We start from the raw sequence: 25,173 nt of genomic DNA on the forward strand, positions 1-25,173 counted from the left end.
TCTTTTGTGAGATTGATTCCCAAGTATTTTATTTTATTTTTTTTGAGGCTATTGTGAATGGGGTAGTTTTCCTAATTTCTCTTTCTGAAGATTCATCACTTATGTATAAAAATGCATTGGATTTATGAGCATTGATCTTGTAACCTGCTACTTTACTGAATTCACTTATGAATTCAAAAAGTTTTCTGGTGGAATTTCCAGGTTCCTCTAAATATATAATCATGTCATCAGTGAACAGGGATAGTTTGAGTTCTTCTTTTCCAATTCGTATCCCTTTAATTTCTTTGGTTTGTCTAATTGCTCTGGCTAGAGTTTCAAGGATGATGTTAAATAGAAGTGGTGAAAGAGGGCATCCCTGCCTTGTTCCAGTTTTTAGGGGGAATGCTTTCAGTTTTTCACCATTTAGAATGATATTGGCCATGGGCTTAGCATAGATGGCCTTTACAATGTTAAGGAATGTTCCCACTATCCCTATTTTTTCTAGTGTTTTGAGCATGAAGGAATGCTGTATTTTATCAAATGCTTTTTTGCATTTATTGAAATACTCATGTGATTCTTAACTTTTAGTCTGTTGATATGGTGAATGACATTTATTGATTTCCGAATGTTGAACCACCCTTGCATCCCTGGGATGAAACCCACTTGATCATGGTGCACTATCTTTTTAATATATTTTTGTATGCGATTTGCTAAAATTTTGTTGAGAATTTTTGCGTCGATGTTCATTAAGGATATTGGTCTGATATTTTCTTTCCTTGATGTGTCTCTGTCTGGTTTAGGTATCAGGGTGATATTGGCTTCATAGAATGAGTTTGGGAGGGTTCCCTCCTCTTCTATCTTATGGAATACTTTGAGAAGTATTGGAATGAGCTCTTCTTTAAAGGTTTTGTAGAACTCGGCTGAGAACCCATCTGGTCCCGGACTTTTCCTTGTTGGTAGGCTTTTGATGACCTCTTCTATTTTATTGCTTGAAATTGATTTATTTAAGTTGTGTATGTCCTCCTCGTTCAGTTTAGGTAATTCATATGTCTCTAGAAACTTGTTGATGTTTTCAAGGTTTTCTGTTTTGTTGGAGTATAGATTTTCAAAATAGGTTCTAATTATGTTTTGTATTTCACTCGTGTCTGTTGTGATATTTCCTTGTTCATTCCGAATTTTAGTAATTTGCGTTTTCTCCCTCTTTTTGTAAATTCCTTTAGCTTTTATTTATCATGGAAGGATCTTATTTCATCGTCAAATCTGAAAGTAAGTTTTGCTGGGTATAAGATTCTTGGTTGGCATCCGTTTTCTTTCAGGGCTTGGTAAATGTTGTTCCAGGCCCTTCTAGCTTTTAGGGTCTGTATTAAAAAATCTGCTGATATTCTTATTGGTTTCCCCCTGAATGTAATTTGATTCTTTTCTCTCGCGGCCTTTAAAATTCTGTCTTTAGTTTGTATGTTAGGTATTTTCATAATAGTGTGCCTTGGTGTGGGTCTATTGTAATTTTATATATTTGGAGTCCTATAAGCCTCTTGTACTTGGTTTTCCATTTCATTCTTCAGATTTGGGAAATTTTCTGATATTATTTCATTGAATAGATTGTTCATTCCTTTGGTTTGTTTCTCTAAGCCTTCCTCAATCCCAATAATTCTTAAATTTGGCCTTTTTGTGATATCCCATAATTCTTGTAGATTCTGTTCATGATTTCTTACCATCTTCTCTGTTTGGTCAACTTTGTTTTGAAGATTAAATATTTTGTCTTCAATGTCTGAGGATCTGTCTTCCAGGTGTTCTTTCCTATTGGTTATGCTTTCTATGGAGTTTTTAACTTGGTTTATTGTTCCCTTCATTTCAAGGATTTCTGTTTGTTTGTTTTTTTTTTTTCAGTATCTCTAACTCTTTATTGAAATGATCTCTTGCTTCCCATATTTGCTCTTTTAACTGTTGATTGGTGCGATCATTTAATGCCTGCATTTGCTCTTTCATCTCCTCCTTCAATGCCTGCATTTGCTCTTTCATCTCCTCATTTGCTTCCCTGATTGTTTTAATTATGTACATTCTGAACTCCCTTTCTGACATTTCTTCTGCTGTGCTGTCATTGGGTTTATTGATATAGTATCTAGGTTTGTTTGGGACATTTTCTTCCCTTTTTTTCTCATATTGGTCAGATGACAGTGGGACTCTGAGATATTGCAGATTTCCTCTGTTGGCTTATAGTGTCCCTGTAGATTTCCAGTATATCACCTCCCAGCCTTCAGTAGCCTGAAGTCTTGGAGGAACTTGATAATGCAGTGCTTCTGAAGAAAGCTGCCCCTAGCCCGCTACTGGTTCCAGGGCTTGGAGCTGGCTCTGTGCGGAAAAGCTCTCATTGGGCGGCCTGCTCCAAGGAGCTGGCCATGAAAGGAGCCTGCCACTGGAGGGAGCAGGGCTGCTTGGGGAAGTCCCTGGCTGCCCTGTCCTGGTCCCTGAAGCTGCCTGCGGGCCAGAGCTTGCTGCTGGCTCAGGGGCTTGGAGCTGGTTCTGTGCAGAAAGGCTCTCACTGGGCGGCCTGCTCCGAGAAGCTGGCCGTGTGGGAGAAGCCCACCACCGGAGGGAGCAGGGCTACCTGGGGAAGACTCTAGCTGCACTGCCCTGCTCTGAGAAGCTGTGCCGCCTGGGCCGAGCTTCACCCGGTGGGGGAGACTCACCCCGTGGCTCTATTTTAGTCCGATTCTCTCAATGCCTCCCCTTCTTGAATCCTGGGTTCTGGAGCGACAGGAGATGCAGTCACCCTCTAGTCCGCCATCTTTGGACTAGATTGCTAAAGCATGATTTTTAACTGCAGAATATTCCAATATATGGATTTATTTTTATTTATTTAACCTATCCTCAATTAAGAAACTTAAAGTCACATATTTTGAAAATGTATTAGTAAAGATCCTTAGTGAAAAATAATGCCATGAAATTGTTAACATCCAATGAAATTAGATGGTGAGAATATGAATGTCTATTGAACTATTGTTTATTATTTCTATATTTAAAATACTTCACAATAAAATAATTTTCAAAAATTCAGTGCCATCCATTTTTGAAGAACCCAACTTCAAGCGTGTATCATTCCACAATCCTATCACCAGCCTTTCTCTTCTTTCTGTTCCTCTGTAACTAAACCTGCTATCCTGAATACCAGAACTCAAGATTCATGATTCTTTACTCGATTGCATTTTTAAATTTGTTACTTCCCTCCTAGAATTACAATGGCTGATATAGCTTTGTAATTTTTTCATTGAAAATGCAAAATCTTTAATAATGTATTAAATAGATGTTTGTGGACTCACCAGGCACCATACTCACTGTTACTTATTTATTTTTTTTAATTTATTTAATATTTATTGAGCTCTAATTACATGCAAAAATTCTTTCATCCTTGTATCTATGGCAACTGCTCGCCAGTTGGGGTATTACCTGTTAAATTGCCTCCTAATGACTTGAAACATTTCATGTTCCTCTAAATACTGAACTCCCTGAAGCTTATTGGCTGCAGTGGCTTAGTTGATGCAGTGGTGTTTTCTGGAAACTTTAATGAGCTTTGAAAAAGGATTTATTTACTTGTGCATCCAAGTTGTTTCAGCACAGTGTGAGTGAGATTTCAGCTGCAAGTCATTTTATTATTCATTGGAATCAAATACATGAATTAATAAGAGGCTTAGAAAGTAACAGCAGCAAATTGGAGTCCACATAGATATTTTCACTTGTGTGACTAGCTCAGCCCATCAATCATTCTAACTATAGTGAGGGACTGCCAGTCTCTGAGGGATTCAGGAGCACATCCTGACCCCAGTGGACTTGTAATGTCCTGGGTTTGACAGCACATTTGTTTGGTTAGCAATGCATGCCTGCCTCACTGCTCTCCAGTTTGCGTCAGTAACATGCTCAAACAAATGAGGAATTTCTGAGAGCCAAACTGGATTTGTCATTTTAACATAAGCCTCATGCTCCAGAGCATCTAACTATCCCCCTAATTTTACTCTGAGACCTCTATTGTTAGTGAGCAGATCAGATATACATGCTTAGGTCTGTTTTCAGGTACAAAAATGACATGTTATTGCTACAAGGCAGAGGAATGAGAGTACTAGATTGCCTGGCTCTACCATTTATCTACCAGGAGGCCTGAGTAAGTTACTTAGGCTCTATCTGCCTCAATTTCCTTCTTTGTCAAATGAAGGGAATAAGAGTGTTTATCTCATAAAGGATTAAACTAGTCAATAATTGTAAAATTCTTAAAACAACTTCAGCACATGGTAAGTTCTCAGTGAATGTTAGCTGTGTTTTTGAGAGTGTAAGTGACTTTATGTTCTCTATAATGCCTTACGTATATAAGGAGACCTTTTAAATGTTAATTTAAATTGAATTGAAGCAGCATCATGTACAGCCAAAGGAATGAGAAGTTATGCTCCATTTGTGTACAATGTATCAAAATGCATTCTACTGTCATGTATAACCAAATAGAACAAATTAACATTTTTCTTTAAAAATTAAAAAATAAATTAGCTAAATTTAAGTAAACCATAATAGACACATAAAATTTTATCTTAATGAGGACTCAAATACTACTGAGATGTACCTTTGCCAAACCCAAACTATCCCTAAGATGATATTCTTTCAAAACTGCATCCATTATCAGAAATCAATTAGCTCCTCTCCCTTCAAAAGGCTTGTATTTCTCTGCTCCCCAGAATCTGTTGAGTTATAAATCTTCTTCAGTTTACCCTTTGTCAGCCTTTTCCAGAATTCCCTTTTGTCCAAAATTGTTTTTTCCATTTTTAAAATGCTTATGTACACAAGTCACATTGCATCAGCCCAGATAGCACAAATATTTATGGGTGAAGGTGGGATGAGTCACTCCAACACCCCAATACATTTGGAAAGAAAATCTGTTTTGAACCTTGGTAAGCACTAATATTCAATGCTTGTTGAGGGAACTTATCTTAATTAAACATTCTGTTGAATAAAGGTCATTCTATCCAGATCGTATTTCCATTTCCCAGAAGGCCCTGGAGCAGATTTGTCCATGACATTTATCTAAAACCTGCCAGGCTCAGACATTGAGAGCTCTTACCTCTCTGAGGTGATCTCATTCACAGCAGACTGTTCAGGGATTCATCTGGGATCTGGGGACTGTGTGAGTGCCTATAACCCCAGAAATCCCCACCCACTGTTAGATTCTGAATGGCTCGGTGGTTCATGTCAGCCTGCTTCAGCCCAGCCCTGAGATGCTGGTCCCTAACCATCATTTCCTCACTTTCTATAGCCTCAAGTTTCCAAGTGGGAAAAAGAAGGGAGCACTCCTGCCTTGACTTCAAGAATACCACATCTCTGCCTGGAGTTGTGGCTCATCAGAAGAGCACTTGCCTAGCATGTGTGAGGCACTGGGTTCGAATCTCAGCACCATATATAAATAAATGAATAAAATAAAGGCCTATCAACAACCAAAAAATTAAAATTAAAAAAAGGAATACCACATCTCAACTGTCCTTCCCAAAGAGAGAACCATGTAGGTGTCAGCAGGGAAAATTGCCCCCACATTGGAAGTGTGGAATTAGTTCTTAAACATTTTGAGTGATGGCTATTTCCTGTGACTTATTCTGCCAAACAATATATTAAATTCATCAACCTCAGTGGCAAATCCACCAATTCCTTTTGTTAATTCTAAAGGTCCTTTTATTTTCCCAAGCAGTAGCCGAGTTTGTCTATAATTCTTTTATATAGATCAAGAAACCACTTCAATAATAATTTAGTTTATTTACTCAGATCAACAAAGACTCAGAGAAAAACAACTTCCCCAAAAAAGTACCTTGTATTTGCTGGCTCTTCCAAATAACCTCTCTCTTTCTCATTGCTTCTTTGAAGGCGGCCGAACGGCTGAACTGCTCCCTGTTTGTGCACCCTTGGGACATGCAGATGGATGGACGGATGGCCAAATACTGGCTTCCTTGGCTCGTAGGTTTGTGTCAGTATATTACTGTTTGATTTGAATCATACCCGGAATGATCATAAATAAGTCACATCATATATAAATAATATATTTACAAGGTTGATTTTAAAATGACCACTTTGCAGATGGAGAACTAAGTCTTCAGGTGGTTAGGTAATTTGTCCACATCATATAGTTAATAAGAAAAGATGGAATTTGCACATATCTGTTTGCATAGTTACCTTGCTACACAGACTTCCAAAGAGGACTTTAAAAAGTAAGTTTTTTAGAAGCTGGTAATAGCATCAGCTGTTATAAGTGAGGACCTGGAATTATAGGTAGAAAGTTAATTTCCACACGAGAATCTGAAACATTAGATTATAGAAGACCTGTGTTGTCAATGATTCTGTTATTTGCTCTCTCTTTTGCTCTGTTTTATTCCCCCTGTACCAGTTATTCATGGTTCCACAGGAGAGTGAGGGAAACAGAAAGAGAAGAAAACTCCCTTTGTCCTATCCAATCTCTCATTATTTGTCCCAATAGGAAGGAAAGATAGAGAACAGATGTAAAATTCTGGAGCTACAATTGAAAAGTGCAGCTGATCAAAAACTCAATGAAAAATATTGAACTTTATTGGAGAGGGATTATCCATTCTCTCCCCAGTCTTATTAGTACAATTAGTAATTATGAAGTAATCAAATGGCAACCACCATGAAGAATTAAATGAAGTACAATATATTGGAAGTCAAAACCAGAATTTCAGTTGCATCTTAATTTCTATTTCACTGTGTAATCCCAGGCAAACCACTTCATCACCTTGGGCCCCAGTTCCTCATCTGTAAAATTACAAAACTGATCTGGATTCCTTCAAAGTTATCTTTCTGCTCTGACACTTTATACGGTCCTGTGATTCCTGGTAGAGACCAAAGCGTTTAATAAGACAGCTTCCTACCCACCCCTACCAAGTTCTCGAACAACAATAAGAAGGGATAACCTAAGAGGCTCAGCTTATCCAGCTTCCAACAGAATCTCATCCTGATTCACAAACTTTGACAAGTCCCACAAACTTACTTATGTTGCAACTCTCCACATGAAAAACAGTATTCGCATATAGTCATTTCATCCTTCTTTTATGCAACACATGTATGTATTGATCCCCTCCAAAATATCAAGCTTTGTACAAGGCACTTGGATTATAGTTATGAACAAAATCTCTGCCCTCGTGGAGTTTATATTCTGGCTAGAGGAAAGAAATGATAAACAAGTATACCAATCATAAACATACAAACAGGTCAATTTCAGAATGTTATTGTAAATGCAAAAATGATGTTAGTGGATTGGACAATTTCCAGAAGGGAAGGGTTACAGTCTGATTCTTATTGTAAATGTAACTTTAGCTCCTGAATAGAGGATGTCTTGTGAGACTGTAGTTCAAGTAAGTAATGGAAAGCAGAATCACAAGACCAGAAGGAAACAGTGTTGTTCATTTCCCAGCTTTCAGGAAACTCAGCCCTTATCTCAATCCCAGATGGATGTGAATCCATCATTTTTCCAGAATTCCCAGAAGGCCAGGGAGCTAGAGGTATCTCTGCCTGTGGAGCATCAATGGGCAGAACAAGCATCCAGGGAAATCCCAGTCAGTAGCCCAAAGTCAGGCTTCCCCAGAAGGTGCAGGGCACAACTGTGGAGAATTCAAAGATCTTTGAATCACAGTTGGAAAAGCAGTCATCTGGCAATGTAGCCTAAACTGGTTCCTTAGGGGTGAAGGCATCAGACATGGACCAGCTGCTTCTTCTAGGAGCACAAAGCACTTGAAATAACTCATGTTAATCCTGTGATTTTCAACCTTAGTTCCAAAAGGCAGCAGATATTTGGTGGGAATAACAATAATAGTTAATATTTAGAGAGCAATAACTGAATGCCAGGTGCTGTCGACTAAATCCTCAAAACAGCCTATTGCCAGAACTGGCCATTATTATCCTTGTTTAACAAATGAGGAAATTAAGGCACAGAAAGGTAACTAATATTTGTTGAGCCCAGTGACAGAATGTGACATTCTGTCCAGGAACTTTGCTGACATCATATTTGCAAAACGCCACAAAAGCCTTACGAGATAGTCAGCAAGGTCTTCATTTTTACAGGTAAGAAGCACAGGTCCAGGGACGTAAGGTAACTTACCACAGACCAGGAGGCAAAAAATTGCCGGAGCTAGTATTCAGCCCAGATTCCTTACACTCTGCTTGCCCCACTGCATCTGAAACTGAAGTCAGGAGAATCAAGACAAGAGCTAGGTCCTCTGGTTCCTCAACAGCTCTAGTCACTAGACAACTGTCTCTGTAAGGGGTAAATGGGAAACTTCAAATGATTCTTCTTGCTAAAGCAATGGCCTGTATACAGCTGAATCACACTAGGACTCAGGGACCCTATGTTTCTTGGCACTGACAATTCCCTGGCTATTAGCTATTTTTCCCCAGCCATTAAAATCACTGAGCTTCTTCCTGCTCAAGGTGACAAGCCTGAACCTTGTGACTATTTCCTCTTTCAGGAATGCCAGCAGAGACCACCATGGCTATTTGTTCCATGATCATGGGTGGGGTGTTTGAGAAGTTTCCTAAACTAAAAGTGTGTTTTGCACATGGAGGTAAGACCTTGTTTGTATTAGTCAGCTCAGATTGTGATAATAAAATGCCACAGATGGGGTGACTTAACCAACAGACATTTATTTTCTCACAGTTCTGAAGGCTGAAAGTCCAAGATCAAAGAGTCAGTGGGTTGGCTTCTAGTGAGAGTTTCCTTCCTGATTACTGATGGCTACCTTCTCGCAATGTCCTCACATGACCCTTTTCCTGTGCATGCTTGAGTCAGGGAGTGGAGTGGGGCGATTGGGGAAGGAAAGAGAGTTCTAATATTTCTTCCTTTTCCTATAAGGACATCAGTCCTATTGGATTAAGGGTCCCATCTTCTGACCTCATGTAACCTTAATTACCTCCTTAAAGTCCTGTCTTCAAATGCACTCACATTGGAGGTTAGAGCCTCAACACAGGAATCCTGGAGGGATACAGTTCAGTTCCAACACCCTTCCAGTCATCATTCTAGTCATATGATGGTAGGAGGACCTGATTCTATTTCTGTAAGCAAATTTAGTTTGGCACAGTTTTCATTTCTTTTTTTTTTTTTTAATTTAAATCCCTCTAGTCAAGCAAAATAAGGAGAAAAGCAGGGGCAGAGTCCATGAAAATAGAGGGAAGACCAGTAGAGTAAAGCAACGAGATTGAGAAGAGAGAGACGGAATAGGAAAAGAGAGGAAAAGTGGAATGAACTTGACAAAATTATATTAGGTACATATATGAATGCACCACAGCAAGTTACACCTTTATGTATATCTATAAGGCACCAATTTAAAAAATCATACATAAATAGAAGGGAAACCAATAGAGTGGAGAAAGAGGAATGGGGAGGGAGGAGAGGTGGGAAAGAGGAAGCACTGGAGACTGAAATGGAGCAAATTATATTCCATTGCACGTACTCTATCAGACTATGAGCTCTCCAGACCCTACTGCTCTCCACTGTTTACAAACAGACCTATTTCATTCCATTTCATTGCCTGCCTGGTCTCTGTATGTAATTGAGATTGTGACTCTGTACACATACACACATCATACACACATATATACACATAATATCAAACTCTACATCTAGTTCACTGACCAGCTTTTCGTTCACAACTGCATAGAGAAGATATCTTTCCATGTCAATAAATACAGGGCACCATCATTTTTGATAGCTTCATGCATGGCATTACATTTTGTGGATATGCCACCATGATTTTGATATCACTCAGCTGATAGTCACCTCAGTATGTTACTATGATAACAACACTACATTTCCTTACATACTTGTCTAGTCTCTTTGGCATAATTTCTCAAGTCTAAATTTCTAAGATGCATTCATGAATGCATCTAGAATGAATGCATCATTTTTCCATGCTCATCTTCCAGCATTTGGAACCTAGCAGGTCCTTTATAAATACTTAATCAGCTGGGCTATGGGAACTTCTTAGAACATCAGGATTTAAAGGAATCCTTTTCAATACTGGGAGTTGAACCTAGGGGTGTTTTGAGCTATATATATAGCTCAGGGGTACTGAGCTATATACCTACTCCTTTTTATTTTATTTATTTTTTAATTTTGAGACAGGGTCTTGTTAAGTTGCTTAGGATCCTCCTGCCTCAGCCTCTGGAGTCACTGGTATTACAGGTGTGCACCACTGCACCCAACAAAAGGAATCCTTTTTAATCAACACTAGCCCCTCAGTAATGAGTTTTACTTGCAGGTGGTGCTTTCCCTTTCACAGTGGGAAGAATTTCCCATGGATTCAACATGCGTCCAGATCTATGTGCCCTGGACAATCCAACTGATCCAAAGAAATACCTGGGCTCCTTTTACACAGATTCCTTGGTTCATGATCCTCGATCCCTCAAGCTGTTAATAGATGTCATGGGAAAGGTAAGCTGGATTTGCTATTTGGATAGTATATGCAGAACACAAATCTGAATCAGCAACCAGTTACTTGGCAAGTTAGACAATTTTCAGGGAAAAGGCCAATGTGAATTAGTTTATTTTAAAAAAAACTGAACTATTTAATATAGTTGTCCCTTGATGTCCAAAAGTAATTGGTTCCAGGATCCCCAGAGGTACCAAAATTCTCAGATGCTCAAGACCCTTTGTAAAATGGCCCAGTATTTGCATATTACCTACACACATCTTCCTGTATGCTTTAAAATCTTCTCTAGATGACTTATAATAACTAATACAATGTAAACACTAAATAAACAATATAGTTGTACTATACTAGTATAGTAAATAGTTGTTATACTGTACTGTTGAGGGAATAGTGACAAGGGGAAAAGCCTGTACATGTTCAGTGCAGAAGCATTTTTTTTCCAAAATATTTTCAATCTATGCTTGGTTGAATCCTGGAATATAGGACCTGCGGATACAGAGGACCAACCAACCATATTTCAGTTCCATTTTATTACTTACAGCTCTCTATAGATGGTTTCCCAATTTTTCCATGAAAAAAAATGGGGGGGGGGGCACTTTTTAAAAAGTACATGGACATATTTGAAAGATTTGCAATATAGTACTTCAATTGAGATCAAACTCTAAGTCTTTTAAAGTCTTGCTCTTGGGACTGGGGTTGTAGTTAGCAGTAACACATTCACCTAGCACTCACTGTGAGACACTGGGTTCTGTCCACAGTACCACATAAAAATAAATAAATAAAATAAAGGTATTGTGTCCACCTACAACTAAAAAAAATACTTTTAAAAATCTTGCTCTCTAGTAAAAAGAGGCCCATCATTTGAAAGTTGCAAGTAGTGTTCTATCTCTGGAATAGATATTTCACTTCATCTACTTTAATGCTGTTTTTCTAGTTTAAGAAAATATAAATGTTAAAAATTCTAGTTTGGCAATAAATTACATTAATTTCTCCTTATCCAAGAGGGATACATTCAAATACCCACAGTGAATGTCTGAAACCACAGATAATAACAACTTCTATGTACAAACACTGAGATACTGCAGCAGTCCATCTGATAACAGGATAGTTACCAAGTGACTATTAGGAGGGTAGTCTAAACAGTGTGGATACTCTGAACAAAGGGATAATTCATCCTAGGCTGGACAAAGTGGGACAGTGCAAGATTTTATAATTTGACTCATAATGACATACAATTTCAAACTTATAAACTTTAATTCTGGAATTTTCCATTTCATATTACTTTACTGTAATTAACCAAGGGTACCTGAACCATGGATAGCAAAATACCAGGTGAGGGATACTACTGTACGTAGTTAAACTGTGCCTCTGAGTTATCTAACTTCTGTGTTGTCCCTGTGGAGATGGGTGGCAGCAGTTGATTGTGATTATTGATTGTTTTTTGGTTTGGATGGAGGATGACAGAGAAGTATGTAAGCAGGAAGTTACACAGAGGAGAAGCTAAAAGAGACTTTGTGGGCTCTAGTTTTCAGCAATGGAGGAGGGGAGGAAAAGTAGTGAGAATTTGGGGAAAGTTTCATTCTCATATCCCTCCAAGTATTCCTGGAAATGAAAACATCAGGAGAAAACACCATTGGCACATTGAAAGCCCATTTTCTGAGTAATACCATAAGCAGTGAGGAATACTATTAGCACCTTCAAACCGTACTGAGTGCAATAACCAGAAAGCCAAAGCAGAAGAAAATGGCAAGCACCTTAGGATAACCAGAGGGTAGACTAGGTGAGCATGTGGCAGTACACCTCTAGTAGTGCTCCCTAGTAAAACTCAGAAGGCATTTTGCAAAGATAATTATACTGAGATTTTGCATTCAAACTGTGAATGCTTGAACTACTGAAATTTGAGCATCAAAAGTAAGTAAGTATATTGTTGGAACTGGAGTTGTATCTCAGTGGTAGAGCACTTGCCTAGCATGTGTGGTGCACTGGGTTTGATCCTCAGCACCACATAAAAATAAATAAAACAATAAAGGTCCATCTACAACTAAAAATCTTTTTTTAAAAAAGTAAATGTAGCCTCATTTTATGTGACCTCACAGGCTGATGAATCTCTCTCTGTGTGTGTGTGTGTATGTGTGTGTGTGTGTGTGTGTGTGTGTGTATAATTTAGAGTTCTCTTTAAAATATTAAAGATTCCCCTCTCAAGTTATATTCATGTTATCAAATTCTCTTTCAAAACCAAACCCCAAATCAAGAATAGCTAAGGAAAGTCCTAATAGTATATCTGGGTTAGAGAGTAACATATCCAGATTGAAGAAAGAAAACTGTTTGCTGAGCAGGGAGGTCCCCAGGAAGGAAAAAAAATGAAATTGGTGGATTGTTTGATGCATTTGAGGGTTGTAAATGATTATTTCCACACATTAAATAGAGCTGTTGGTATATTAGGAACAAATAAACAGTACATATATAGAAAATTAAACCAATGAAAGAAAAGGAAATAACTCCAAGAAAACAAAAATCTTTATGGGGCAGATAATCTTTGTACATTATTTGACTCAGCACTAAACAATCAGCACTATACTTATTATCATAGAAGTATAAATATTAATATTAGTTTTACTGAAAATTGTAAGTCTATCAAGAAAATAGAGAAGGTGAGTATAAGGAAGAGATTCTCAATGACCAAGTGTGAAACCAGTAAATATTCTCCAAAGTTAATGAATCAAGAAATGATAGCATAAGCTTATTATCAGGGAATATGAAAGTAGTTATTGGAAGTTGCAAGTTAAAAAGGTAAAAGTGACTGCTTTGGAGGATAAGAGTTAAGAAAGTGGCACAGGGCTATTTTTGATAATACATTTTAGTAATATTTGCTTAACTATGTATAGGTGTTACTTTGATAAATCGCAATTTTAAACTGTATTATAAAACTAAATAGATGTATATATATCATATATTTAAAAAACAAAACCATTTTAGTACCTAAATACATATGTATATATAAAGTATGTATTCTATGATCATGTGTGTGTGGGGGTGGGTATGATAGATTTTTAGAGGTCACTCATCTACCCATTATGGTTATATCATAATGTTAGCTACATCCAATTGGTAATCTACAGTTGTATAAGTAATTACTTCAAAACTTAGCCCTTTGAAACAATAATTATTATTTCTCATGGTCTCTGTGTACAAGCAATTTAGAAGCAGCTTAACTGCCTCAAGGTCTGTCAAAAGTTTGCAAGCAGTGTCAATCACAACTGCCGTCACCCAAGGCTTGACTAGGACTGAAAGACTTATTTCCAAGATGGATTTTACTCATGGTGGGAATCCTCAGAGTCTTTCCAGGTGGGTCTCTCTAGAGGCCTGTTTGATCACCCTTACAAGTGGCAGGTGGTTCACCCAAGAATGAGAGAGAAAAATAGGAGTTTGTAGATGGGGAAAAAGAGAAAGAGAGTCCACCAGAAAAATCTATCCATTTATGACCTAGACTCAGAAGCTACATAGAATTACTTTAAAACTACCATATTCTACCCTCTGGCCACATATTACTTATATTCCTCAAAAATGAAAATATCCTCACCCCTGCTAAGTCTGCCCCAAAAGTCTGATGGTTTATGGTATCACCTTGAAGTTCAGAATCTCATTGTTTAAATGAACTTGTGGATGAAGCTCATCATGTACAATTTCTCTCAATATGAAAAACTGCAAACTAAAGAGACAAATCCCTTTGCTCTCCCTATACTTAATATAAAATGGTAGGACAGGCATAGGATAGTTGCTACATACCCTCCAGTTTCAAAAGGGGAAAAATGGGAGGTTCAGCAGAGTCTCTAGCCACTAGTAAATCTGAACTCCATCAGGAACATATTGGCATCTCCTTGATTAGAACTCAAAGGATAGGAATGATTCACCATGGTTTCTGATTCTACAAACTGAGTCATCTTTTTCCATAAAAGTTAGGCTGTGTTTATAAAGAAGTAGTTTTTATAGACTGCTTCATGCCTGTACAAGCTTTTTTCTGTTCATTTTCATTTCCTTTGAGTCCAAGCTGTTACTACAATTCTCTTTAAAACTTTGTGGGGTCTTTTATGAATCTTATTAAGTTTCGCACTTTGGGGCAAAAACTTTACCCTCTAATCTCTGAGAAAAGTCCTTTTCTACCTTAGGTTTCTGTAAAGCTGCTGAGCCTCAGCTCCCTAGAAGCTCTTATTGTTTAACTGATTCTTTGCTACCTAAGTCATTTCAGGTCATAACAAAGACATAGTCACATCTTGTCTTCACTTATACACTGTTTTTCTGATTGTGACTGGTTTCAATCCTTGCCAACAATTCCTGTCTCCTTACATTTAATAGTCCTTTCTTTAAGGCACTTATCCTGCATTTTACTGTAAGCAGCAATAAGAAACCAGACAGCACTTTCTTCAACTTTATTGATAAAGCCTTCTATTTAGTTTTGACCTTTTTTTTTAAATCCAAGAGCTTAATTTTATTTTTCTTCTAAATGTACCTCTAGTTTGTTTTTTTTTTTTTTTTTTAACATACTGTTCTTGTTGGGTGGATGTGATACTTTTTTATCTCTCTGAATGTACTAAAAATTTTTGGAAATTTACTTATCCTTGCAAGTCTTCCTCCAAGTGGATTTTCTTTTTTCCAAGTCTAATCTTTCATATTAAATATTAAACTTTCCTCACATGTCTATACTTCAGGTATGTGAAATGCTTTAGTGTCTAAGTCTTGGGTTATTGATCTTTTTAGATAATTTTATATGGTTAGAACAAGGCAGAGGTATGGTTTCACAACACTGTGAATGTGTTTTATGCCACTGAAGTGTACACTTCTCATTGTTTAATTTTATGTTATATGAACTTCACCTCAATTATTTCAAAATGTGAAGAGGCCTCTCTCTGCAAATTAGACTTTCAGCCACTCTAAAAAAAACATCCATTAGTGTGTTCTTCTTTTAAAGGAGAAACCAGAAATTTCTGTTTTGCAAAATAGAAAATACTTGATCTCACTGTAAAAGTGTTTTATCTTACAGTAAATGTTTTAGGAGTAAAAGTATCATTTTTTTTACAACAATAGGTACAAATCTTTTAATCATTTTTTCTTTTTTTTAATTGTAATTCGTTGTACACAAATGGGGTACAACTTTCATTTTTCTAGTTTTACATGAAGTAGAGTCACCACCGTTTGTGTAATCATACATGTACATATGGTAATGATGTTTGTCTCATTCTATTATCTTTCCTTCCCCCCACCCCTCATTTCCCTTTACACAATCCATCCTTCCTCCATTCTTCCCTTACCTCCTCCCCCCGCTTTATGTATCATCATTCACTTATCAGAGAAATCATTCAGCCTTTGGTTTTTTGGGATTGGCTTATTTGACTTAGCATGATATTCTCAAACTCCATCCATTTACTGGCAAATGCCATAATTTTATTCTTCTTTGTGGCTGAGTAATATTCCATCGTGTATATATACCACAGTTTCTTTATCTATTCATCTATTGAAGGGCATCTAGGTTGGTTCCACAATCTAGCTATTATGAATTGAGCTGCTATAAACTTTGATGTGGCTGCATCACTGTAGTATGCTGATTTTAAGTCCTTTGGGTATAGGCCAAGGAGTAGGATAGCTGGGTCAAATGGTGGTTCCAATCCAAGTTTTCTAAGGAAACTCCATACTGCTTTCCATAGTGGTTGCACCAATTTGCAACTCCACCAGCAATGTATGAGTTTACCTTTTTTCCCACATCCTTGCCAACGATTATTGTTGCTTGTATTCTTGATAATAGACATTCTAATTGGGAATTCTTGGATGAAGTCTTAGGTTAGTTTTTATTTGCATTTCTCTTATTACTAGAAATGTTGAACATTTTTTCATATATCTGCTGATTGCTTATAAATCTTCTGCATGGTATTGGCACCAAAATATACAGGTAAACCAATGATTCAGAATAGAGGACAGAGAGACAAACCCACATAAATACAGTTATCTCATACTAGACAAAGGTGCCAAAAACACACAATGGAGAAAAGATAGCCTCTTCAACAAATGGTGCTAGGAAAACTGGAAATCCATATACGGCAAAATGAAACTAACCCCTATCTCTCACCCTGCACAAAACAACTCAAAATGGATCAAGGACCTAGAAATTAGACCAGAGACCCTGCACCTAATAGAAGAAAAAGTAGGTCCAAATCTTCATCATGTCAACTTAGGACCTGACTTCCTTAACATGACTCCCAAAGCACAAGAAATAAAAGCAGGAATCAATAATTTGGATAGATTCTAATTAACAAGCTTTTTCTCAGCAAAGGAAACTATCAAGAATGTGAAGAGAGAGCCTACAGAGTGGGAGAAAATCTTTGCCACACACACTTCAGATAGAGAATCTATCTAATCTAATCTCCAGAATCCATAAAGAACTAAAAACACTTTACACCAAGAATACAAATAACACAATCAATAAGTGGGTTAAGGAACTGAGTAGACACAAATGTAATCTTGTTTTAGGCACTGAATCTATAGGTCAGAATGTGAAACCAAGCTGCAGACCAGTCAAGGCCAATGACCAATGCTTCTCCATCCCTCTTCTGTGCTTTCTGTATCTTTAACTCTCATTTAAGAGGTTCTAAAAGAATGGTCCAGAAGCACTGAAAATGTTTTTTATCATCAAAAAAAATTTACTATTTCCAGAGGTTTGGCAGAAGGTACAGTATGCCACATGTATTAGAAATATTTCCAACATTCCTTAAAACAAAGAGAGTTTCTCACCTAACTTGACATTGATGTTTAATATGTCAGTCTCCAAATGTTTTGGTTAAGTAACATCTTCCTTTGCAGCGCAGTCTATGGTAGAACAGAACCCTTCTCTGATTCCTTTACACTTCCTGAGGACAAGAATTTAACTTACTATCTTCTCAAGAACTTGTGTTCAGTGAGAGTTCAAGTCCTGGCCCTACCACTTTTTAGCTGAGTGATCTTTAATATCAAGTCAGTTATCTATCTTGCCCCAGTTTCCATTACTGTCAAATGGGGCTGATAACCAGGCAGAGTTGATGTAAAGAGTTAGTGTAATACCATGCCAGTGGACTATACAAATGTCAGGGATTTGTATCATCTATTCTAGCACTTTGCAAATAGTAGGTGTTAAGTTAATGTTTATTTAACTGAATTGTGCAATGATCTTGGGGGATATAAGGCTTATCTTATTTTACACTGGTTAAATTAAACCAGGCTCTTTTCTCTAGGAAAATGTGTCAAGGAGCAAACCAAATCCCTGATACACCTGAATTTCTAAGATATGTTGTTACATGTTGCATTTGCTGCAAATGTTACTAAAAAAAATATGCTAATGAGAAGATAGTTAATTGTTCCTTTTCCAGAAGAAAAATGAAACTCTCTTCCACAATTGGAACTTACTTAGTAAGCCACATCTTTCAGTGTTTGTAGCACTCTCTGAAAATGTGAAAAAGTGAATGACTCCCAGCAGGTAAGTAGTTTATACCTTTTCCCTGGCAGGAATATTAATCACAGTTATTATCAGCTCAGTAAGTCTTTGACCTCATAAGGAGATGTGCACTGCTGCAGGCTCTGGATAGGGAAATGTATGTTAGAACACAGTGTTGGTACTGATAATTCATCAGGATTATCCACTGCTTTACTGCCTAATAAGGAAAGCCAGCATTTGTCTAGAAGGTATAATTTGGGGATCCCAGAAGAGGCAGCATGGTACCTAAAATGCCCACCATTAGAATTATTCCTTTGGTTTTAATAGAATTTTTCCAAATGATCTACTAAAATGTGATGCTATGAAGTGGTACATTAGCACATTAGATCCTCATGATCATGGAGGATCTCAAAGGAATAGAATCTCGGGTCACCATCAAGAAGATAAGAAGGTTCAGCTTTGGGGAAGTCAGGATCAGTTATGTGACTTGGGAACCTGAGATTTCATGAGAACCTTGAATATCCCAGAGAGCCCAGGCCCATGAAAAATGGAGCCACAGTCATCTAAGGTCATTTAAGGTCATATTGTATGTTTTCTTAACCCAGAATCCTTCTTGTAATTCATTTAAAACAAAATCAATTTGCAATGAGATAATAGGTGATAGATAAAGCATTAGAAAAAGTATTTTTAACTCAAGAATTTATTAAGTATCCATCAAGTAGAGACTGGTATTAAGCACAGAAGTGTGTGACCTTCATTCTACAGAACCATACAACTCGAGCACTCTCCTTTTTGCTGCTCTCTTCTCCCTCAGAACAAGAAACCTATTAACAATAATTTCATTTCCAGTCCTTTTATCCCTATTTCCCTCTCCTTTATGAAATTACTAACAAACTAGAATATGAAATTACTAACAAACTAGAATATGAAATTACTAGCAAGCCAGAAATGATCAAAAGTTTATCAGAATTCAATAAAAGGTGTATAGAGAGCAGGTAAGAAAAATTCATCCATCAGATAATCACAAGTGGATAATTAAACTCCTATGTAGAGGAGCTGTGAGTAATAATAATTAAATGTTGCCAAACCATGAATTTGATTGTCTGCAGTAAGTATCCAAAAGCAAGCTGGGGGTGGGGGGACCAGAGATATATCTTCATCAGGAGGATGAATTGCAGAGGAGTGATTTTAATTCCTGTTTTAGAATCATTTGCTTTCTCCACATTAAAACAGAACAGACCCCCTCTTAAAATATATTTATTACTGAGAAGGCCATAATACTGGGAGGTGAAGAATTCCTAAATAGAAAGCAAAATTAATTTCTAGATTTCACTTTCCTGTTAATGTACCTGACAAATGTACTATAAGCATGGGACTTTCAAGAAATATGTTGTGTTTTGGAATTGTAAACAGCTTTAGTGAGAGGAGATAGAAATGAGGACAAATGAACCTCCAGCGAATACCAAGCAGACAATTCAGAATGAGATCAGCTGTTGGCACAGATGCGAATAGACATAACTTAGGGTCTTTAGGGCTTCAGTCAGCAGGTGTATTTGCTTGGTTTCACATAGTAATGATTACAGAAATCTAAATATAGATTTGTTAGTCTATCATGACTTTATTCTGAACTGTATTATGTGCTTTCCCATATTATTTCATATGAATATAGTCATAAAACCTAAGAAAATCTTTTTTGTAGAAATCAAAGTGTTATTTGCCCTCACAAAAGCTGTTTAGATTATTTCAAATATATTTGATATTCTTGGTCTATTTAAAGTTATACTTCCCTCTTTTGTACATTCAGACATTTATTCCTTCAATACACACGTTAAGCAACTTTCAAATTGATTACAAGCATGAGTCAGAGTTACATTCCAAACATCACAAAAGAAGAGGCCTTCTCAAAAGTCCAATTAAAAGAATCATTCTTAGAAGAGGTATTTTGGGCTGGGGAGATAGCTCAGTTGGTAGAGTGCTTGCCTTGCATGCACATGGCCCTGAGTTCGATCCCCAGCACCACAAAAAAAAAAAAAAAAAAAAAAAAACAAACCTGTGGACTACTTAGAAGAGGTATTTTATAAGGAAAAAACAGATAATTATTGTTAGACTGGATCATAGGTCTTGTGCCAGCTTAGACTTAGGACCACTTTCTTTTTCTGCATTTGTTGTGGGCCACTTATTTCATGCTAAGGATTTTGAGCTGCACTCAGGCAATAATTTCCCAGGCATTGGGAAATTATTAATGAACTTCAAACCAGGATAAGGCATGATCAAATTTGTATTTTAAAAAGTCAGGCACAATGACCCACACCTGTAATCTCAGCGATTTGGGAGGCTGAGGCAGGAGGATCCCAAGTTCAAGGCCAGTCTCAGCAATTTAGTGAGACTCTAAACAACTTAGCAAGACCCTCTCTCAAAGTTAAATTCTTTAAAGGGATTACAGATGCAACTCAATAGTAAAGCACCGCTCATTTCAATCCCCAGTACTGCAAACAAACAAAAATTCATGATTCTCTCCAGTGATTAGTATTGTGAAGTGAATGAGTTTGAAATCAGGAAGATCAATTAGAAAATGATAGTAGCAGCCCAGTCTAATTCAATAAACATCTCATCTATGGCAGGCTTTGTGCTTACAGCCAGGGACAGAGTTTCTGTCCCAGTTCTTAGCTGAGTGTGGCGATGAAGACACAAACCTGGCTGCATTGCAAACCAACTGCACAATCTATAGAAGTTCATTATCATCTTTAATACCCTATCTATTGAATGGTAATAATAATGGAACCCATTTCATAAGAAGGTTGTGAAGATTCAATGAATTAATAAATGCAAAGGGCTTAGAATAGCACTTTGTACATACCAAGCAATCAATAAATGTTAGATATTGTTATTATTTTTAGACCTTGTCTCATAGCAATATAATAGGTGCTCTGAATAAAATACATGTAAGATGTTTCAGTACCACAGAGGTTATGCTTGGCTAAGCTAAGAGATGGTAAAGGTCTGACTCTGAGTTAACAGAGGAATTGGGGAAGCAAAGAGAAGTTGATGGAAACAAGAAATGATATCAAAATAGAATCCAAAGAGCTTAGTGACTCATGAAATGCCAAAAGTGAGGAAGCAGGATGAGTCCAACATGATTCCAGGGCTGTGTTGGGGCAAAAAGCAAAACAGGTTTAGGTTAATGTATCTTCTCAAACATATACCATTTCTTTGTGGTGAAAACATTCAAAATCCTTTCCTCTAGCTTTTTGAAATATATAGTTCTTTACCGGGTTCTATAGTCATCCTATTAGGTAATAGCATACCTGAACTTCAGTGCATCAGAAATTAGAATTTGTGGGATTACCTAGTTAACTCAAGATACAATTTCTAATTAACAGTGGCAAAAATGTTATTCAAAACCATCAGAGTTGCTACTTAACATCTAGAATTGGAAACAGACATTACATGGTAGACAGTCATGGTAGTCTTAAATTTAAATTTATTTTTAATCAATACATAAAAATACAAATGTACAATTATACATTTTTTTGCAATTGAATTTTGGAGTTCCTTATATATTCTGGATATTAACTCTTTATCAGATGTGAATTTGCAAATATTTTCTCCCATTCTGTAGGTTCTCTATTCACTCTGTTATTTTTTTCCCTGCTGAGCAGAATTTTTTAAGTTTGATGTAATCGCACTTGTCTATTTTTGCTTTGTGTTTCCAGTCTTTAAGAATCTTTTTATACAGTTGTTTTTCATTTTTGCTTTTAACTCTAGTATGTTTTCAGTAATTGTGGGATCCATCACAATGTATCATTCAAAGAAAGAATCCTTAATCTCATCCAAATATGTATCTATTCTAGTAAATGTCTTAAATTTCAGTATTCTGCATTTCAGTTACCTTTTTAGAAAGTAGGTGCATTTCAGTTAATTTTTTTAAAAAGAAGGAAGGATGGGGTTGATTTGCAACTTTAGGAGACCTAATAGCGACACCTGCTGGAAAAATGTTAAAAATTACACAATAAAAATCTTCAAAGTTTTAGACTAGTTTCATGTTTCTGTTGATCAGGAAGACATTTGTTATTTTACCATGAAAGTGTTTATAATAATTAATACAAAATCGTTTATAGTAGGCTATTTTATCAAGTTTTACAAATTTACAAATGAAAACATATCTTCTCTTTTCAGGACAAAGTTATTTTGGGAACTGACTATCCCTTTCCACTAGGTGAACTGGAACCCGGGAAATTAATAGAGTCCATTGAAGAATTTGATGAAGAAACAAAGGTATATGTCTTTCATTTCATGGTCTTCTTCCTGAGTTTTCCTGTTCTAATTGGATTTGGTTTCAGAGCACTTTGACACACAATAACAAAGAACAGAGAAACCACTGAACTTAATATTCCCAGAACTACTACTTATCTTCAGAAATAGATAATTTTTTTTTCTTTTGGTGTTGCTGGGGGCCAAACCCAGGGCCTCATGTACATCAGGCAACAGCTCTACCACTGAGACACCTTCCTAGCTAAAATATTAAAGTATATTGTCTTTAATTATTTTAGATAAATATGCAGGAATGGTATAACTGGGTCCTATGGTAGTCCCATTTCTGTTTGTTGAGGAATCGGCATACTGATTTACACATGGCTACACTAATTTATATTCCCATCAACAGTGTATAACGTTTCCTTTTATGCACCTCACCAGAATCATTGTTGTATTCCTGATGATTGCCATTCAAACTAGAATAAGGTGGAATCTCTGGGGAGTTTTGACTTGCATTTCCCTGATAGCTAAAGAGGTAGAATATTTTTATATAATTGTTGCCATTTTCACTTTTTTTATTTGTCCTATTTAGTTATACATGACAGCAGAATGCACTTTGACTCATTGTACACAAATGGAGCACAAATTTTCATGTCTCTGGTTGTACATGATGTAGCCACACCACTCGTGCAATCATACATTTACATAGGATAATGTTATCCATCTCATTCCACTATTATTCCCAACCCCCTTTCCCCCCCATTCCTCTTTGCCCACTCCAAAGTTCCTCCATTCTTCCCTTACCCTCCCCCCATTGTGTATCAGCATCCACTTATCAGAAAAAACATTTGGCCTTTGGTTTTTGAAGATTGGTTTACTTTGCTTAGCATGATATTCTCCAGCTCCATCCATTTACCAGCAAATGCCATGATTTCATTCTTCTTTGTGGCTGAGTAATATTCCATCATATAAATATATATATATATACACCACATTTTCTTTATCCATTCATCTGTTGAAGGATACCTAGGTTGGTTCCATTGTTTAGCTACTGTGAATTGAGCTGCTGCAAACATTGATGTGGTTGTGTCACTGTAATGTGCTGATTTTAAGTCCTTTGGGTATAGGCTGAGGAGTGGGATAGCCAAGTCAAATGTAGTTCCATTCCAAGTTTTCTAAGAAATCTCCATACTGCTTTCCAGAGTGGTTGCACCAATTTGCAAATCCACCAGCAATGTATGAGTGTACCTTTTTCCCCACACCCTCGCCAACACCTATTGTTGCTTATATTCTTGATAATAGCCATTCTAATTAAAATGAGATGAAATCTTAGTTTTGATGAGTAGTTTTGATTTGCATTTTTCTAATTGCAAGAGATGAAGATTTTTTCTTATATTTGTTGATCGATTGTATATCTTCTGTGACATGTCTGCTAAGCTCCTGAGTCCATTTATTGATTGGGCTATTTGTATTTTTGGTATTAAGTTTTTTGAGTTCCCTATAAATACTGGAGATAAGTGCTCTATCTGAAGTGTGTGTGGTAAAGATGTTCTCCCACCCTGTAGGCTCTCTCTTCATGTTATTGATTGTTTCCTTCGCTGAGAAGAAGCTTTTTAGTTTGAATCCATCCCATTTATTGATTCTTGATTTTATTTCTTGAGCTTTAGGAGTCTTGTTAAGGAAGTCTGATCCTAAGCTGACATGATGAAGATTTGGGCATACTTTTTCTTCTATTTGGTGCAGGGTCTTTGGTCTAATTCCTAGGTCCTTGATCTATTTTGAGTTGAGTTTTGTGCAGGGTGAGAGACAGGGGTTTGATTTCATTTTGCTACATACGGATTTCCAGTTTTCCCAGCACCATAGGTTGAAGAGGCTATGTTTTCTCCATTGTATGTTTTTGGAAGACTTTTTTGTTGTTGTTTTTAGTTTTGGGGTTTTTTTACAACTCAGTTTACAATTGAAAAACTTTTTATAATGTTAACTAAAATTAAACAGAAATCATATTACTACAAGTATCCTGATTAAGACTTTAATAGAATAATTATTATTTTATGCCTCTTTTAGTTTATTCTTTTGTTTTTATTGCTTTTTAAATTTTCATAAAAATTTTATACTATCACAAATTCACAATGACATTCTGTATAAGGTTATTCATTGCAATGCTGTAATAAAATATTGAAAACAAGCTTTAGGGGAATGGTTAAATAAGTAATATATACATATAATGAAATCTATAGTCATAAAAATATTAGAAATCAATATCCAATATATATTTTTTAAAAGTAAGATGCAAAATGATTTGTATATTTCCACTTATAGATACTATACTATCCCTTTAATGAAAAGAATACCTATATACCTAAATATTTGCATGTGCATAAAAAATATTCTGATAGAATAATAAGCTGGTAACTCTAGAAAGAAAAAGTGGTAGTTGAGTGATGGTAGTGGAAAGATGTGTCCACTTTTTACCTTTTGATTTTTGAACTATGAGCAGGTAAATACCTTAAATTTAAGGCAAATTTAAAGTATAATAAATAAATCCATTTGATGAGTTCAATAGCACTAGGAGGTATTCAAGGCAGATATGTGCCACCATGAAGATGTGGAAGAGGAAAACAAAACTTAGATGTTCAGTGATCTGCCAAAAGTGATGTAACTTGGGGTATAGTACATGGAGGTAACCCCAAATCCCTCAACTCAAGAATAAGGTCTCTAATACACAAAAGGGTAATGATGTGGAAACATACTTTGAACCAGTATATTTTAAAAGGTAAAGAGATGGTCTCTCTATGTGACAAGTCACTTCTGAAATGTACCTCTAAGGAAGCTAGCCCAAGTGTGAATCAAGGAAGAAGCCTGAGTAAGAGGTCCCTACCCCAAATCACCCATTCATCAAGGCTGTGCAGGAGCCCCAAGGTAATCATGATATGGAAAGTTGTGTGACATCCACATATTGGTGGTACGGATGTTATATAACTGTCATACATGTTTCCTTCTACCCTCAGCTACACGCCTGTTCTTTGC

At 36.6% G+C, this 25,173-nt stretch overlaps 1 protein-coding gene across 9 annotated transcripts in view; it reads left to right on the forward strand.

The window, feature by feature from the left end:
• ACMSD (aminocarboxymuconate semialdehyde decarboxylase) overlaps positions 1-25,173 on the forward strand; it is a 58,564-nt gene that overhangs the window by 23,956 nt on the left and 9,435 nt on the right. For 7 of the 9 annotated variants that reach the window (XM_079135682.1, XM_079135680.1, XM_079135686.1 and 4 more), the window contains 4 exons: positions 5,869-5,962; positions 8,478-8,573; positions 10,266-10,438; positions 22,069-22,167. In XM_079135682.1, the coding sequence (XP_078991808.1) occupies positions 5,869-5,962; positions 8,478-8,573; positions 10,266-10,438; positions 22,069-22,167 (462 nt within the window). The remainder of the gene's footprint in view (positions 1-5,868; positions 5,963-8,477; positions 8,574-10,265; positions 10,439-22,068; positions 22,168-25,173) is intronic. The other 2 variants (XM_079135681.1, XM_079135685.1) reach the window with 2 other exon arrangements.

The sequence above is a fragment of the Sciurus vulgaris genome (genome assembly GCF_902686455.1).
Source record: "Sciurus vulgaris genome assembly, chromosome: 3".
NCBI lineage: Eukaryota > Metazoa > Chordata > Mammalia > Rodentia > Sciuridae > Sciurus > Sciurus vulgaris.